This window comes from Brassica oleracea, chromosome C6, assembly GCF_000695525.1.
Source record: "Brassica oleracea var. oleracea cultivar TO1000 chromosome C6, BOL, whole genome shotgun sequence".
NCBI lineage: Eukaryota > Viridiplantae > Streptophyta > Magnoliopsida > Brassicales > Brassicaceae > Brassica > Brassica oleracea.
Genome location: NC_027753.1, coordinates 2,535,190 through 2,552,341, shown reverse-complemented (window position 1 = coordinate 2,552,341; position 17,152 = coordinate 2,535,190). Strand labels below are relative to the sequence as shown.

Sequence of the window (17,152 nt, the reverse complement as noted above, 5' to 3'; positions counted from 1 at the left end):
TTATTAATATCAAAAAATATATAAAAATGCAAAATTAATTTGAAAAAAAAAATGGGTATATACCGACGGAGTGGTAATGGGTATATACCGACGGACATATCCGTCGGAATTTACCGACGAACGGAATTTACCAGAATTTACCGACGGACAACGGTCGTCGGAATATACCGACGATCGTTGGCCGTCGGAGTTCTCCGTCGGTACGTAGTTTTTCCGATGAACTCTGGTCTCGTGTATCCGCATCGTAATATCGTCGGAAGTTTGTCAGAATGACGTTTCTCGGTATTCGTCAGAAAGTCGTCGGAAGTTCTGACGAAATTCCGACGAATTTTTTTTTTCCGACGAAACGATACCGACGGACGGGTTCGTCAGAAATTCGTCGGAATCGGTCTATTCCGACGAATTTCCGACGATTTCGGCCATCAGAATCCCCCTGTTTTATTGTAGTGGAGGGTTCCTGAAGAGAGTGACTTCTATTCCAAGTGGAGTGAGGAGAAACAGTTTCTCGTGGGAGACAATCTACTTTTCTACTACAACGACCAGGTCGATGACGTCCTTGAAATCAACAGTGATATTGAGTTCAAATCTTACGACACTACTTCTCCTGTTGATGTGCACAATGCGGGACAAGATCTCATAAGGCTAACGAAACCAGGAGTCCGCTATTTTATTACCTCAAAGACTGGTCATTGTGAGGCTGGGCTTAAGCTTCGAGTTGTAGTGCGACCACTATCCAAAAGTGTTCCGAAGAAGATGCAGTTGTCACCTTTCGACCGCTTCATCAACTGGCTACATGAGTCCTTCAGACCCCACCCCCATCACTAAAAAAAATCGTTTTTTTTTCTTTTTTGTTGTTTTAGCTTAGCTTCGTAGTGTTTTTCTTTTCTCACTCGTTTTTGTACTTTATTTTATTTTCCAAATAGTGAGTGTTTCTACTTATTTCCATCGTTGTGGAGAGATTAATTTGATTCAATAAAAATATTTTTCCTTAACCCTAGCTGTATACACATAATAGACTCAATCGACCTCCATGGAAAACAAAGAAATTGAACAAAGGCGAAAGAAAAGAAAAAAACAATATCCTAATGAATTAGACAAAGAATGAAAATAAAAGTCTATCACGCGTTTCATATAATACTAGATTAAGATCCGCGCCTTTCGCAGAATAAACATTATATATATAAATGATTTTATGTATTATATGTTCTTACATATTATGAAATAATAAATATATATTGAATAATTAAAACTCAGTAACTATTACATATATAATTAAATTGGTGCAAACGTATAAATCAAATTTATTAATCCAAACAATTTTTTTAAAAATTTGATAGGATATGTAATTAAATTTAAATGATATTAACATACATAGTATATTTTTAATATTAATGTCTATTAAATGATGCTTTCTATTCATATGTTTTTTCTATCATGTGTATCTTTAATAGCAAAAACTTTAAATTACTGATAACAAAATTTTCATTGTGGGATTAATAATTTTAGTAATTTATAATTTAAAAAAATTTATCAATGTTAGTTCAAAACTTTTATCAAAAATAATTATTCAAAGTAAATTTTGAAATTAAAATATTTATTTATTCAATATGGTTTATAGTTTAATTTAGAATGATATATATACATTTATATTTTAAATCTTAATGATTAATTAAGTTAGACTTTTATTTATATGATTTTGTAATCATTTGTATTTTGTCATAACAAAAATTTTAAACCATGGATCGCAAAATTTGTATGTGAGACTTTTAACAATTTTTAGTAATTTATAGTCATTTTTTTAAATTTAAAATATAACATATACAGAAAAATCTAAATTTCTTATAATATGGTTATTGTGATTTTTTTAAATTATTTTAATAGTAGAAAATTAAACAAATTTAATAGAAGATACATTATTTTTTTATCAGATCTTTATTATTCAAAATCATTAATTGTCATATATATTTTAGTCACATTAGACAATTCCGTAATCTTTATTTAAGGAAATAATAAATGACATTAATAATGAATTTATGGTTAGTTTAATAAAAAGCTTATTATATAATTAGATGGACCAACATATTTCTATAATAATTCTAAGAATCATCCTAGTGATGACACGTGGCTACAAAAAGAAGTCGTAATGTTTCACAAATAATATATAGGGGATGGCACATTTTTAAAAGTCGAATTATATGAAACAAATAACCAACACACATTTAGCAATAAGTTCTCATTGGGCTCTACTCTCATTTTTTTTTTTTGCTAAATTATAAACACTTTTTTTCTTTACACCTCTAGATCCGTCTTAAGTAATTTGGAAAAATATAATTAACAAATATTAGCAACCAAGTTTTTGATTTAGCAAAATTTATAGAGGAATTTGTCAAATATGACTCAAAACTTGATTTTAAATACAAACATATACCCTAACTTGAATCAAATGCAAAACTAACCTAAAAGCCTTGTGAAATTACAGCCAACCCCTTGTGACCAGACAAAAAAAACAGAACTCATTTTTTACGAATATAGCCTCAGAAAGTCGTCTGAGTCTTCTGAGATACTATAAGTCTTCTAGATCACTTCCAGGGAAGTCTTCTGGTATAGTTAATCTTAAACATAATTTATAAATTATGTAAAAAATATTTTGATAAGCGAAAAATTAAAATCATGTAATTATAAACAGTTTTAAATGATATATATTAAAATATAACAAAATTGAATTGTTTTCAACATAGATGAGTGTAAGTAATGAATCATAGTATTCTTTGGTCTAAGGTTTGGCAACATATGTTGTGCAACATATGTTGTAGTATTGTACGTATTCTTAGGGTTAAATTTTGGATGGCATAAATGTTTTTTTGAAAAATTAAATTTTTACCTACATGTGATTATTTGTATGTATAGTAAACACCTTTTAAGTTTATTTTGATTTTATGAAGTGTTTAGTTAGTTAATTTAATTTATGGGTTATGTTTAGGGTCTAGACGACTTCCATGGAAGTCGTCCGGTGAATAATTTTAGATGGACGACTTATACCGGACCGAATTATTTATTTTACCAATGTACTTTTAAACCTAACTAGATCATTTACCGGACATATAAATACTATTTTTTCACTTTTTCACAACTTTCCAAGACCCCAGCGCCGTTTCTCTCCAGAGGCAATTACGAAGGCGATTACGCTTTGATTTCTCACTGCCGGCAATCTCTCGTATTCCGTCGTTCTCACCGCCGGTAATCTCTCCTCTTACGACGAATCTTGTTTCTCCTTCATGGCGTAGAGTATTTAGTAGTTTAAACTGACCATCCGCTTCCTTTGTTTCAGATGTGAAACCACGTCTCGTTGAACTCTGCCGCCGGTAAGTTATTTCTCTTATCTTAAGGTATTTAGCCGCCGCAAAACCCTAATAATTCTAGTCTTGATTCTTCTTTTCCCGTCGATTTTTGCATATCTGTAACCGATGGTGTCATTGGAAACCATATCTTCTCCGACTGTAAGTCATCCATCTTTTTAAAAAAACAGTTTTTGTATTTATTCAGAAAAACTACTCAGACGACTTCCTGGAAGTCTTCCAGAGTGTAAGACTTTGTAGAAGACTTACTGGAAGTCTTCCAGACGACCTAAGTCTTCGTTGGAAGTCTTCCAGAGTGTAAGACTTTGTAGAAGCCTTCCTGGAAGTCGTCTCAGTAGTCTTCTCACTAAAATTTACATGCAAGTCTTCCAGTATTTGTATTTAGAATAGTGTGCTTGTTACGTGTTTGAGATGCTTGTTTTTGATTGTTTTGCAGGCCGGAAAATGGATTTACCAGCACTCCTACTGAGGATATATACATAAGGGGAAGAGCCCCAGCACCGAAGAGCATTTTGTATCACACTGATGACTCGAATTTATTTACTGCTCTAACGTGAGAGCTCTAAACGATGACGAATATGAGGAGCTGAAGGAGTCGAAGTTGGGAGTGTTAATCAAGTTCAAGGAGGTGAATTTTGGTTGGGCTTCAAGGCTGGTTCATTATAAGCTCGGTTTCCAGCTTAACATCAAGAAGAAGTATGAGCTCTGGAGTCTCGTTGGTCCAGAACCGGTGAGGTTTTCACTGTTAGAGTTTGAACACCTCACTGGCCTGAACTGCGATTACATCGAGGACCTGGAAAATCCAAGGTGTGAGGTTACGAAGGAGATGGCTGCTTTCTGAGAGATGATGGGTGCTGATGTCGATGATGGGCCAACTACTGAACAGATAATAGCAGCATTTGGGAGATGCGAGGAGTGGTCTCGGGATGATCGCATGCGGCTCGGATACCTTGCCATCTTCACTGGATTCATTGAAGGGAGAAAGTACTCAACCGCTACGGGCTAGTCTTGCAAGGCTAGTGATGCATTTAGAAAGATTTGAGAATTATCCTTGGGGAGAGTGGCGTTTAAGGTGCTGATGGAGTCTTTGAAGGGAAAAGATTTGGAATCAAATTCATACACTGTTGATGGGTTTATTCAAGTTCTCTAGGTGTGGGCGTACTTTTCTCCGCCAGAATTTGGTGCTAGTTATGGGCATCCCATACCAAACAGACCGTCTCCGCTGTTTCTGGCTTACAATGGTGGCAAAGGACTTTGATGTAGAGGACCAGCCGCGGAGAACATAATCAAAGTCATGTTTAATGCGAAAGCTAATTGGAAGTGGACCATGGATTGCTGGGAAGTCACCAGTACTAACCTAAGTGTGAAGAAGGAAGTGAGTGCAGCGGAGACAGAGAGTGGTGTGAAGGAAGAAAGTGCACGACCTCGGAAGAAAGCTCGTAAAGAGGTTCGTAAAGAGGCTTTTGTTGATGCTAGTAAAGTGCCTTCTACAGAGGCTCGTTCAGAGGCTTGTACGTCTGTTGGTGGGATGACCAATGAGCAGATTAAAAAAAAGCTTCATGGACATAACTAATGCCATGATAGATGGGTTTGGGATGTGCCTTAAGGAGATCAAGTTTTTGGGGGATAGGATGTAAGCTGTGGAGAAGAAGGTGGGAATCACCAAAAAAGGGACTGCATCTAATGAACTTCAAATCACAACTTCAAGTCCGCCAAAGCGTGGGCACGAACCTGGGGTTAGTACCAAAACCTCTCCCAAAATCAAAGAGAAGAGATTGACTAGGCAAAGTGTTAGGAATAAAGAATGATGTGCTTTGTTTCTTGTGTGTGCTTGGATGAATCATTGTATGTCGGAACATGTGTGTTTGTTTCTAGTGTGCTTGGATCATTGCTTATGTATGGATTTTGTTTGATGTGTGAATTGGATATTTGGTTAATATTTTATAAACACATTTTTTGTACATCGAAATTGCAGAGTGAAAGTGTGAATGGGGCGAAAGCAGGACAGAATGACCCCCAAGAACCGAGTTCCTTGAAAGACCTGAGTCTTGTGATAGCAAATGAGCCCGAGGGGAAACCTACAGAACAGAGTGGTGAACCTAGCGTTCTTGTATTGGACAAAGGAGTACCCACTGATTCTGATTTACAGAAGGGGGAAACTAGAAGGCAGAGAACGAAGGATGCTGCTATGGTACATGTCCGTGGAAAGAGTGACCGTGCAAGGAAACTTGCTGCCTCACAGCAATCTCCTTTTAAGGGAAACAACACTGCCAAAGTGATCATTCCAAACAAAAGGGTTGGCCAAGGCTATGATCATTTTGCACCCTTTGACAAGAAGATGTCGAAGGTGTTCACTGACTGGGTGAAACTTGATACGTAAGTGAGAATGTCCCATAATAGCTTCCTTTAGTATACAAAAAATTATTGCTTATCAATATTTTGTGTTTGCAGTTATTTTAAAACACCTATGGACAAAAAACCACGTAGATTTCCAAGTCGGTTTTATCACACCCTCCGAACCCCCATAGAATGGCTAAACGACGGAGTAAGTCTTCTACTATGTCTTCTAGTTTCCCACTTACCAGTAGTTATGTCTTCTCTAGAAGACTTAACAGACAACTTACCAATTAGTCTTCTGGTAAGTCTTCTCTAGAAGACATAACAGAAGACTTACTAGACGACTTAATTGTAAGTCGTCTGATAAGTATCTCTGACTTGTATTGTTTTATATGTAGCATATGGATGCTTTTATTAATGTACTTAGGTAACGGTACCAAGATAATCCACATCATTTCAGGAGAGAGAGACTGTGCTTTCTTGATCATGTATTTTCTTGGCAGTGGTCTCACAAGTACCCGGAATTTAAGAGCGACGAGGGCGATATCAACTGCTTAGGAAGAAGACTCCCTTGTGGGGCGTGGAATTATCATGCAGGTATTGTACCAACATTTTGCCAATCTATGAAGGTTTGGGGGTTGGATGTGGATGATATTTATGCGCCAGTGAACTTTAGGAATGAGCATTGGATTGCTATGTGGATATTGATCCCTAAGAAGCACATAGTCGTCTGGGACAACATTATATCGCATATTAGAGCTGCAGAACTCGATGTGGTCATGGAGCCTTTTGTCACAATGGTTCCTTATCTGCTTGTTGAGTGCGCTGGCTCTGACGAAGACCGTGTCCAACACACACTTGAGCCATACACATATGAGAGAGTTATCGTTGGAGTACCTCAGTGCTGAGCTGGTGATTATGGTGTGTTCGCTCAGAAGTACATCGAATGTCATGCTCTTGGGATGTCATTTCCTCCAGAGTTTTGTAACAAGAACGCGAAGGCTATAAGGGAGAAGATGGCATTGGATATGTTTAAGTAGACTCCTGAAGGCCATTCAAAAGAGAACGAAGACAATGATGATAACCTGGGTACTTATGACGAGCAAGGTTGATGATGTTTTATTTGTACTTGAACTTGTGGGATGAAATGTGCTTTTGTATGACAGATTAGGAAGATGTTGTTTTGTAACAGGGTCAGGATAGGATGTAGTTTTTTCTGACCTATCCTCGTACCAAATTATCATTTCGTAGGAAATTAGTTTGGTAGTGTTGTAACCTTTCGGATAATCTAATCTAAAAGTGGATTTGTTGTCTTTTTAAGTTGCAATTTCAGATAAATTCATAACACGTAAACCCATAACACATAACAGATAAGCAGATAAATTCTTAATACAGAGAAGTTCATAACAGATAGTCATAACAGATATGCAGATAGATAGTCTTCTGGACGACTAATCAAAAGGTCTTCCGGGAGTTAAGTTTTCTGGACGACTAATCAGAAGGTCCTCCAGGAGTTAAGTCTTCTGGACGACTAATCAGAAGGTCTTCCAGGAGTTAAGTCTTCTGGATGACTCCTGAGAAGGTCGTCCACGTCAGTTCTTACATTGTGGACGTGTATGGCCAGTTTCTTAGCAGACCGAGCAGCTATAAACCATGTGTTGCTTCCGAGGTGTGCGTCCTCTCATCCTCGATAGCTCCACCCAAGATTGCCATCTTGATTTCTTCTGTCTCCCCGGACCACACTTTACTTCCGGAGGAAAGCATGTGTGTACCTCAACTTGTTGTCCAGCACAAGGATATATATTCTCTGAGTATCTTGCAAACAAAGTATCCTTTGAGTAGACCGAGCATACAAGTGTGGAGATATGCAAACCAGCATATGATCCAGCTGCTATAGCATGAGAGCAAGGTCTTTTCTCGACACCATAGACACCACAATCACACTTTTGGTGTTCCAAATCAACAACACAGTCCTTTTGCCACCTTGCACAAAGAATCGCCATTCATCAATTTGTTGGACAGACATTGTATCCGCTATCTCCGATCGAACAACAAGCAAGTATTCAACCCCCCGACTATGTTGAGTTGTGAGTCTCAAAGCATCTTCTCTCCTTTTCCAAAACCACCTTGATAGCTTATCCCTTATGAACTCCAACAGGAAATGAATCGAAAATCCTCTAGCTCGCTTCAATGTGGAATTAATAGATTCAGTGATGTTGCTAGTTTTTATGTAGTACCGGTCTCCCTGACAATGAACCCTTGACCATAGGGTCACGTCGACATTCTCCAAATACGTTGCAAGTTCCGGTTTTGCACTCCTTATCTCATTCATGCAAGCCCGGCCCTGAGAAAGTCCAAAACAACATGGGCCGGAACCAGAAAAAAACTTGAGAGCCTGTAAAAAAAGTAATATTTCAAAATGATGCTGAGAGTATTTTAACCTACCACCTTTTCTACTATCACTTCATGGTTTAACCAACCAAGCTACAAGAAATTATATAAATTATTGGCCGAAAAAATATATAATTTTACAGAGCCGGAAGATTATGCTTTCATGGCTTCTGTCCAAGGCCACTACTGCTAGGTCTGGGACTTATTATCCGAGATCCGGATTCGATCCGAGATCCGCTTCTGATCCGCTCCGAAAATAGGATATCCGGGGTGCCCGGATCCGAATCCGGATAGTAAAATCTTGGATCCATCCAAACCGAATCCGAATCCGGATATCTTAATTTTTAGGTCCGGATATCCGGATCCGGATCCGTATTTTTAAAACACATTAAATTTTTAAATTTCATTAATATTTATATTTGATATATTAATATTTATACATGAATTAATCTTATAATATTATATTTTAGTTTTTACAATATTATAGACATATATAATTATATTTATAAATATTTGATTTATATATTATATTAAAAAAAATTAGTAGTTTTTTAAAAAAAATATTATTTTTAATTATTTTTACGGATCCGGATATCCACGGGTATTAGAATATCGGGACGGATATCCAAAATAACCACGAATCCGGATCCGGATATTAAGTTCACGGATTCGACGGATCCGGATCCGGATCCGGGTACCCCGAATTTTCCAGATATCCAGATCCATCCCAGGCCTAACTACTGCATCTATGTACCGGTCAAAATCGTAAAGTGTATGAGCATAAAAGCATCTTTATCCCAAGTTTTTAGTGGATCTCAGAGGTTAATTTTGATTTAAAACAAAATCAAAAATACCTATTAACATAATAAATGACGTATCTTATCTAGGAGAAGCTAGACAAGGTTCTTGTAAACTCTCTCCTCTCCTTCCTCCTCTGTAGCTTCTTCTTCTCCATCTCACTTCTCTTCTCCTTCCTCCGCTGTAATTTCTTCTTCTGTCCAATTGTTAATAGAAACTGGTGTGGAGGCTAACGAGTGCATTAAAATTTATCTCGGTACGTATCTGATTTGGATGTTTAAATTTTTCTTTTGGGTAGGGAATTTAGGGTTTACGGTTAATGTTTTCGCCTTCCATGTGTGTAGTTTTTGGCTTTATCGGCAATTTTTATGGAAATTTTTTATCTGAGATGGCTGATATATTCGGTTGTAGAAGAAGGCCATGAGATGAAACTGTTTCGAGTATGTGTGTGATTGAGATATAGTCCTATTCTTTGCTCTGTGTCAATATCCCAGTACACATAGTTGTATCAAAAGATCGTGCTTAGGTTCTGTTGATATTTGTATGTTTCTTTCTTTGGATTGATATAAGCTCAGGTTCTGAATGAGTCTCATAGGAGTGTCTTCTGTGTTGGGTTTCTTCAATTGTTGTGACATAGTTTTGATTTCTCTTTTTGTGGTGGGTTGATTTTTAGTTTCCAACAAAGAGGAAGTAGGTTCTCCTGAATTTCCATGTGTTACTCCAGTTGATTTGAACGATTTTTTGATGGAGATGGAAAAATATATGGCTACCATGGTTTGAAGGTACTTCTATGGATATCATTTCTGTTTTGTCCTAATAAAAAATAAATAAACATATCTCTGTTTTTTTTTTGTGCTAAAATTTGGAATCTATGTTTCTGGTTAATGGTATGTAACAGATTTGTCCTATTAAAAAGCCACAAGTGAAGCTTTTAATTCTCTTATTACATGGCTTCTCTCTGAACTTTGATTCATTCTCCACTACAGTCTAAATCTAACAACAGCTAAACGATGGAGGGAGGTGATCACCTTGCCCATGAAAGAAACAAAGCAGAGTTCGATGTCAACGAGATGAAGATCGTCTGGGCCGGTTCTCGCCACGCTTTTGTGGTTTCAAACCGGATGTCCCGCCTTGTCGCCAGTGATCCGGTTAGTGTCTCCTCGTTCATACATCATGTGTGTGTGTGTGTGTCCCGGTGAAACTCCGATGTGAATCTTGCAGCTTTTGTCTTGTTGACATGTTAGGTCTTTGACAAAAGCAATAGAGCTGTAATGACGAGGAAAGAGTTGTTCAAGAACACGTTGAGGAAAAGCGCTCATGCTTGGAAGTTGATCAACGAGCTTAGTCTCTCTGATGAGGAGTCAGTCATATTTAAATATTTCATGGATCAACCTGGCTTCTTCGATCTTCATTGGGTAAAAAACACACACACAAACACTCCAGTTTCTTTGTTTGTTTGAATGCTCAAGAGTTTTTGAGTTTGGTTGATTGTTAAAATGAGTGTGTGGCCAGAGAATGTTTGTGCCTGCAATCAAAGGACAAGGGACAGAGGAACAGAAACAAAAGTGGTTGCCTCTTGCCAACAAGATGCAGAAAATTGGATGTTACGCTCAAACTGAGCTTGGTCATGGCTCTAACGTCCAAGGCCTTGAGACAACCGCTACTTTTGATCCTCAGACAGATCAGTTTATCCTTCACAGTCCAACTCAGACATCATCCAAAGTAAGCAAAAGAAAGACCAAACAAATAAAAATCTTTCTAATATCTTGTGTTTTAATTTTGTCTGTGATTGAAATAGTGGTGGCCTGGTGGTTTGGAAAAGTTTTTACTCATGCTGTGGTTTATGCTCGTCTTATAACCAATGGCAAAGACCATGGTGTCCATGGTAAGCACCGTAAGGAGTTTCTTGTTCGTTTATTTTTTATGCTAATTACTAAAACCTTTCCTCTTTTATTCAGGATTCATCGTGCAACTACGTAATTTGGATGGCAGTGGAAGAAGAGAAATGCGGTGGTGGTGGGGGTGGGGGGAGAAGAAGAAGAGAAATGCGGTGGAGGAGGATAAAACGACGTCAGTTAGTGGGAGTGAAGAGTCGAGAACAAGTGCAAGAGTTGAAGCAGAGAGTGTGGTTAGAGTTGTATCAGATTGGTCATCTTGGATTTGGTAGTCTCTCTCATTGGGATTTAATAATGTGAAATTTGATAGTAGTGTACATTTTGTAAGAAGTAGACGGTTAAAAAAATCACTTTTGAATTGAAGGCTACATACATAACAATTTACATTGCAGAGAAAACTAGCGGGCAAAATGAGAATGATGTTTTGAAACGAGCTCATGAAATCTTCTACATCAATCTCCTTCTCATCGTTTGATCAAAGTCATTCTATATAATCTTGTATCATCATCGTTTGTTTCTTTCAAATTATTGTTCTTTATTTTACTAATCTTTGTTTTTATGTTTTTATTTGATAATCAATATTTAAAATGTTATCTTTTACTATGTTTTATTTAATAAATAAATTTTATTTAAAAAAAAAATGTTTAACAATTTTTTTAAGAATTCTTAATTAAGAGACTTGCATTGAAGCACATAAATGTTACGGTCTCTTAGCGGAATCTCTTAACTCACATTTACTATTAAAAAAAAAAAGACCCTAAATGGGTCTCTAGGTTAATGATGCTCTAAACAACACCTTTCACCAAGTACAACATATGCTTCCCTTTATACTTTTGGACAATGTTCTGTTGAAGGTGATAATAACATATTCCTCGGGTAGCCCAAGGAAACACCTTATCACACGCATTCTTAATGGTCGTATGCCGGTCGGAGACTATCACCAAGGATACTCATCTGATACACAACTCGCCAATTTTGTGAAAAACCACTCCCAAGATTCATCATTTTCACCATCAAAGATCGCAAAAGCCAATGGTAATTTTCAGATATTTCCATTGGCTTTTGCGATCTGAAAATATCTGAAAATTACCATCTTGTGCGGCTGCAACAAACATAACACCTTCATACTTCCCACTTAGGTGAGTCCCATCCACCACAATGACCCTTCTCTGATACTGAAAACCTCGGATAGAATAGCCAAAGGAGAGAAATAGATACTTAAATCTATTTAGAGAATCAAGTTCCAGACCAGTGATAGAACCCAGATTTGCTAAGGAGATTTGCTCCAAATATGAAGGCAGACGCTCATACCCATCTGCCGCTGATCCTCTCACCAATTCTTGCGCATATAACAATGCTCTGTATGAAGTGGTGTAATCAAGTGTCATGCCAAACACGTTCTTCATGACATCTTTGATATGTTGCGGATTCAACCCATCAATGATTCCAACACGATCTATGAAAAGCCTACCAATATACTTCGGAGTACAGTGTTTCCGCTGGGCGATTCTGTCTCCCACATAACATGTATGAGTTTCCACATACTTGGTTACCCAAAAAGTGTTTGTCCCATGTTTCACACTCGCTCTGATCTCCCATCCACAACCATTAACCCGACATGTTGCCACAAGGAGAGTTTTCGTTGACTTGTATATTCTGAAGAAGAACTTACGCCTCACCGCTGTCAACCGTAACTCTGAAACCAATGCATCCTTACTAGCAAAACTCTGGTTGACATAGATCTTGCTACCATACGATCTTCCTCCTTCACTACCAGTCCCTTTGAAATCTTCAAAACACATTTCATCATCTTCTTCCTCATCCTCATCTTTAACCTTCCCATACTCACTGTAATCCTCAGCATCATCAACCGCTTCAGCAACAACAGGGATATCAACATCCTCGTCCCCATCATGATTTTCATCTTCAGCCATATCATCATCATCTTCGTCCACTTCATCAGCTTTATTCCCTTCATCAGCTTCATCCCATTCATCATCCTCTTCCGCTTCCTCTGAAACAGCTATCATCTTGCTAAGGCTTGATACACAAAGACGTACTTCATGCATTTTAGCTATCTCGAGCAAGTTCCGAACTTGTCTATCACTTGTAACATGAATAGGAGGGGTGTCTGGAGCCATCCGTTGCATCATTGCCTCTGGTAATAAGTAGGCTAACTGCACAGAATATGTGTTCATGTCCAGGTTATAATCTTCTTGAGCCATTGCAACAAGTTCAGCATGTGTCGAACCTTCACTCAAAAAGAACAATCTCGCTCCTTTGAACTTATCAACCACAAAATTCCAACAACCATCTTTCAACAACCATTCTCCATACACTGCATGTAACTGACGATCCATCTGGAAAACAAAAAAAAAAACACACACATTAGCAAACATAGAACATGTATGAGTTAAAAGCACATTAGCTATAAACTTTAATTAACATGAATGTTGGAAACCTAATAAATATCGCCAATTAAGTTATAAATTTCATTCAGTAGCCCAAATATTCATTAATAAACATGAATTAACAAGAAAATGTTAAAAAGTCTTTATAGTTTTAGAGAAAATGCAAGTTTATTAAACATTGACGCAGACGACATCTACGAAGGTCGTCTGGTAGACTTCCGGAGAAGTCAACTATTTAGGTTATTTTTGCAATTAAAATTTTACAAAGGACGACTTCCAGAGAAGTCGTCTCTACACCAGACTTCTTTGGAAGTCTTCCTTTGTAAATATTGGCATACTTTTGTTTAAAAAAAAATCTCGAGAAAACCAGAGACGACTTCCAAGTAAGTCGTCTGGGATAAACAGGTTAGTTTTGCGTTTGACCTGATTGTGTCAGAAATTTGACTTTCCCTGTAAGTCGTCCAATAGAAAACCAAAAATTCAATATTTTATTATAACGAGACGACTTCCATGTAAGTCGTTTCATGTTAGGCTTGCAATTGGAAAATAAAACCAAAAAAAATTATTTTTTTCTAGACAACTTACACGAAAGTCGTCCGCCACACGACTTATATGGAAGTCGTCTAAGATAAGCAAGGTTTGACCAGAATCTCGGAATAAAATCTTGGACGACTTTCGTGTAAGTCGTCTGGCGGACGACTTCCGTGTAAGTCGTCTAGAGTAAATTAAATATTTAAGTTTTATTTTCCAATTGCAAAACTAACCTGAGACGATTTACATGGAAGTCGTCTCGTTATAATAAAATATTGAATTTTTGGTTTTCTACTGGACGATAAGTCGTCTAGGGAAAGTCAAATTTCTGACACAGTCCGGTCAATTTCAAAACTAACATGTTTATCCCATACGACTTACATGGAAGTCGTCTCTGGTTTTCTCGAGATTTTTTTTAACCAAACAAAAATGGACAACTTCAATATAAGTTGTCTCTAGAAACAGATTTAAAAGTCAATTGCAAAATTAACCTCTCCTTTGACCAGACGACTTCCACGTAAGTCGTCTACGCGAAGAAGACTTACCCAGAAGTCTTCTTCGCGAACAGATCTGGATAAAAACTTGATTTCATACCTTAAATTAGTGAGATAACTTCCTTAGCACACAGAAGTCTTCTCCAAGCACACAAAAGCTCAAACGAAAGTGACCCACCAAGAATCGTAACCTTCAACGCCTTTATGAACCATAAAAAAATTTGAATCAAAATCTTGGTTTTTTTGGATGAATATGAAGAGAAAGTAAAGAGATGTTGTTTTTATTAGTTCATAAAAATTGAGAAAATAGGAAGTGTAAATTGATTTTAGGTGCATTAAGAACTTCAAATTGGTTGTTCATGGTGGTTGGTGTATTGATGGCACTGGCAATCTTGTAAATACGTGAAGATGATGAGGTTGAGAGAGTAAAAAAGCTCATTTTCGAAAGAAAAAAAATTAATGGCATTTTCGTGAATAATTTGAACTTGTGGGGTGAATAGGAAAAATGAAATTTCCAAAAAAATCATAAGTTAATTTTGTGGTTGACTTTGAGTTTTGGGTCAATTTTGCAAAAAAACCCAAATTTGAAATACATTTTCATTAAAACCAAAGATAATGAATTTATTCTTCAAATTCTTCTCTTGTATATCTCTGTACTCCAACGTAAATATTTTGATTTTGTATTTCCACATCCCTAGCTATTCCCATATCTATATCTATAATATTATTTGGGAAGTGATTTTTCGCATTCGAGTTCTTACGTTAAAAGTTAGAGTGGTTAATATCGTTTATACCCTTATCTATAATATTATTTGGGAAGTGATTTTTCGCATCCAAGTTCTCACGTTAAAAGTTACAGTGGTTAATATCGTTTATTAACCACTCTTAATGAAATAAAATATATAAATTTGAAAAAAAAAATAGAATTTAAAATTTACATGATTAGATAAGTTATTAAAATTAATAAGAATTATCCAAAATTTAAAAACATATATTTTGAAATAAAAAGACAATTCCTATATATATTATGTTGTTATAGGAAAATACCTTTTACTGAAAAAATTAAATTCAAAAACAGAAAGCACATAACTTAATATTAATCAACTAAAATTCTAATATTATATAATTGAAAAGAAAATATTGAATGATTTCTATGATTTATTTATTAATAATGAATATAGTGTACAAAGAAATTTCCATACTATTATTTGCGAAGTAATTTTTAGCGATGGAGCTCTCACGTTGAAAGTTAGAGCGATTAATATCTATAATACCCTTAATGAATTTTATATATAATTAATTATATAATCCAAAACGAATTTTTATTAATAATATTAACTTTTTAAAAATAAGATAATTCTTATGTATTGTGTTGTTATCTTAAAACATATTTTCAATTATAAAATTCTAAAATAAAATATAAAACAATTATAATAAATTCAGTGGTTAAAGTCAATGTTATCTTTAATAAATTTTAATTAAACATATATATTTAATTAGATCTTTGTCATATATATATATATATATATATATATATATGTTTGATTTAATTTTTTTGAAAACATAAATAATAAGTTATTATGCTGGTTTTTGAATTAAAAAAAAATAAGGTAATAAATATTTGGAAAACGATTAAGTCCGCATATGCGGGCAAGACACCTAGTATACACAATACGTGAAGAAAATTTTCACTATTCTAAAGAAACTTTACTAACGTACAAAACATATAGCAATTCTAATCCTTAAACTGACAAACTTTACAACTTATGAAACCATGATAACCGTATTAAACACCTTTCATTAATATTTCCCTCTTCCAGCACGAAAAAACGATCAAAGAGTTTATATAAACTTGACCAACAAGTAAGAAGACAATGGAAAAATAAAGTTCAAGAAACTCGTGAGAAGCTTGGACAGAAAGGAAGTGGATTGTTAATGGATGACTGTAGATTTCTCGTCTTACACATTCCTATTTACTGATTGTTAATGGATGACTGTAGATTTCTCGTCTTACACACTCCTATTTACTGCGGCTAACACACATAATAATCACACAGATATAAATCTGAAAGAAAAAACCCCAAAAACTCAGTCTACCATGGATTAATTATCTTATTCAATTCTTTAAAATGATTAACTACCATTGTTTACCTACCACCCAAGCATATTAAAATTATGATGAACAGAATCGTAATGAAAAAAGTCAATCTTAATTAAAGAACCAGCATTGCTACAAATGTTGATTTTAATATCTTCTTCCAAATCCTAACCTAACACTCAAACTAATCATTTTGATAGAATCCCATTTATAAAAAGCGCATGCACCTCTATCTTTCAGATCAAACATCTATCAACAAATTGTAGAATTGGATATCAAACTCATTTGGTTTTATTAAGCTATACAGTTGAGACTTTATACAACTCCAATGACGGTCTAACATCCGTGTTTCTGTAAGCTCAAGATTGTGAGCGTGTTCGAGCTGAGCTAAGAGTGTGTTACACAGTGCGTTGATTGTGTAACACAGTATAGCGAGTTTGTTACGAGTGATGACGTGTCACAAACTTATGGAAATAGAAGATATTGCTTGGACGTGAAGCAAAGAAGATCTTCTAGTTTGCAAGATTTTAGGAAATAGAATATTGTCTTTTTCGTGTCTACTTAATGAGATAATCTAAGAGAGTTTTAGGTTAAGCATCAAGAGAGAAAAAGCTAGAACAAGAGGTTTGTTCTTGTCGGCTACAGAGATCAAGTAACAAGTGTTTAGCTTGGGTCTCTGTGATTTAGAGATTAGAAACTGGTCTGTCGCTAGTCGTGTGTGACTGAGCATAAATCAGATTAAACAGATCTAGGGGATTGTTTAAAAGGTTTCTAATTTACAAGAAAGTGTTCTTGAAATCTCTTGTGTGTGAGTTATAATTTGGGTGTCTCTGAACTTTCA

General features: G+C 35.8%; 3 protein-coding genes across 5 annotated transcripts in view; 2 read left to right on the top strand and 1 right to left on the bottom strand.

The window, feature by feature from the left end:
• The window catches only part of LOC106297212 (early nodulin-like protein 1), a 5,322-nt gene extending 4,497 nt beyond the window's left edge, over positions 1–825 (top strand). The window contains exon 2 of the mRNA XM_013733496.1: positions 458–825. Coding sequence (XP_013588950.1) covers positions 458–825 — 368 coding nt within the window. The remainder of the gene's footprint in view (positions 1–457) is intronic.
• An 8,143-nt stretch (positions 826–8,968) lies between these two features.
• LOC106298490 (putative peroxisomal acyl-coenzyme A oxidase 1.2) lies at positions 8,969–11,163 on the top strand. 3 transcript variants are annotated; one of them, XM_013734620.1, is made up of 7 exons: positions 8,969–9,138; positions 9,556–9,664; positions 9,869–10,030; positions 10,127–10,297; positions 10,395–10,604; positions 10,681–10,767; positions 10,841–11,163. In XM_013734620.1, exons 3-6 carry the CDS (start codon positions 9,893–9,895, stop codon positions 10,738–10,740), a joined length of 579 nt encoding a protein of 192 aa, XP_013590074.1. In that variant the 5' UTR covers positions 8,969–9,138; positions 9,556–9,664; positions 9,869–9,892; the 3' UTR covers positions 10,741–10,767; positions 10,841–11,163. The 3 variants fall into 3 exon arrangements, with proteins under 3 accessions (XP_013590074.1, XP_013590075.1, XP_013590076.1); XM_013734621.1 differs by lacking the exon at positions 9,556–9,664; XM_013734622.1 differs by lacking the exons at positions 8,969–9,138; positions 9,556–9,664 and adding an exon at positions 9,745–9,769.
• A 627-nt stretch (positions 11,164–11,790) lies between these two features.
• Positions 11,791–12,975, bottom strand: LOC106297211. Its single transcript, XM_013733495.1, has 2 exons — positions 12,627–12,975; positions 11,791–12,566 (listed from the first exon to the last, which is right to left on the bottom strand). The coding sequence occupies exons 1-2, from the start codon at positions 12,973–12,975 to the stop codon at positions 11,791–11,793; spliced, it is 1,125 nt and encodes a 374-aa protein (XP_013588949.1).
• Positions 12,976–17,152: the final 4,177 nt, after the last annotated feature.

Excerpts from the sequence above, each read along its gene's own strand:
- LOC106297211 (XM_013733495.1), bottom strand. The coding sequence starts at position 12,975 with ATGAACACATATTCTGTGCAGTTAGCCTACTTATTACCAGAGGCAATG. Across the intron at positions 12,567-12,626 it reads TGATGATGCTGAGGATTACA|ATTTCAAAGGGACTGGTAGT; the intron begins GTGAGTATGGGA and ends TGTGTTTTGAAG.
- LOC106298490 (XM_013734621.1), top strand. The coding sequence starts at position 9,893 with ATGGAGGGAGGTGATCACCTTGCCCATGAAAGAAACAAAGCAGAGTTC. Across the intron at positions 10,031-10,126 it reads GCCTTGTCGCCAGTGATCCG|GTCTTTGACAAAAGCAATAG; the intron begins GTTAGTGTCTCC and ends TTGACATGTTAG. Across the intron at positions 10,298-10,394 it reads GCTTCTTCGATCTTCATTGG|AGAATGTTTGTGCCTGCAAT; the intron begins GTAAAAAACACA and ends GTGTGTGGCCAG.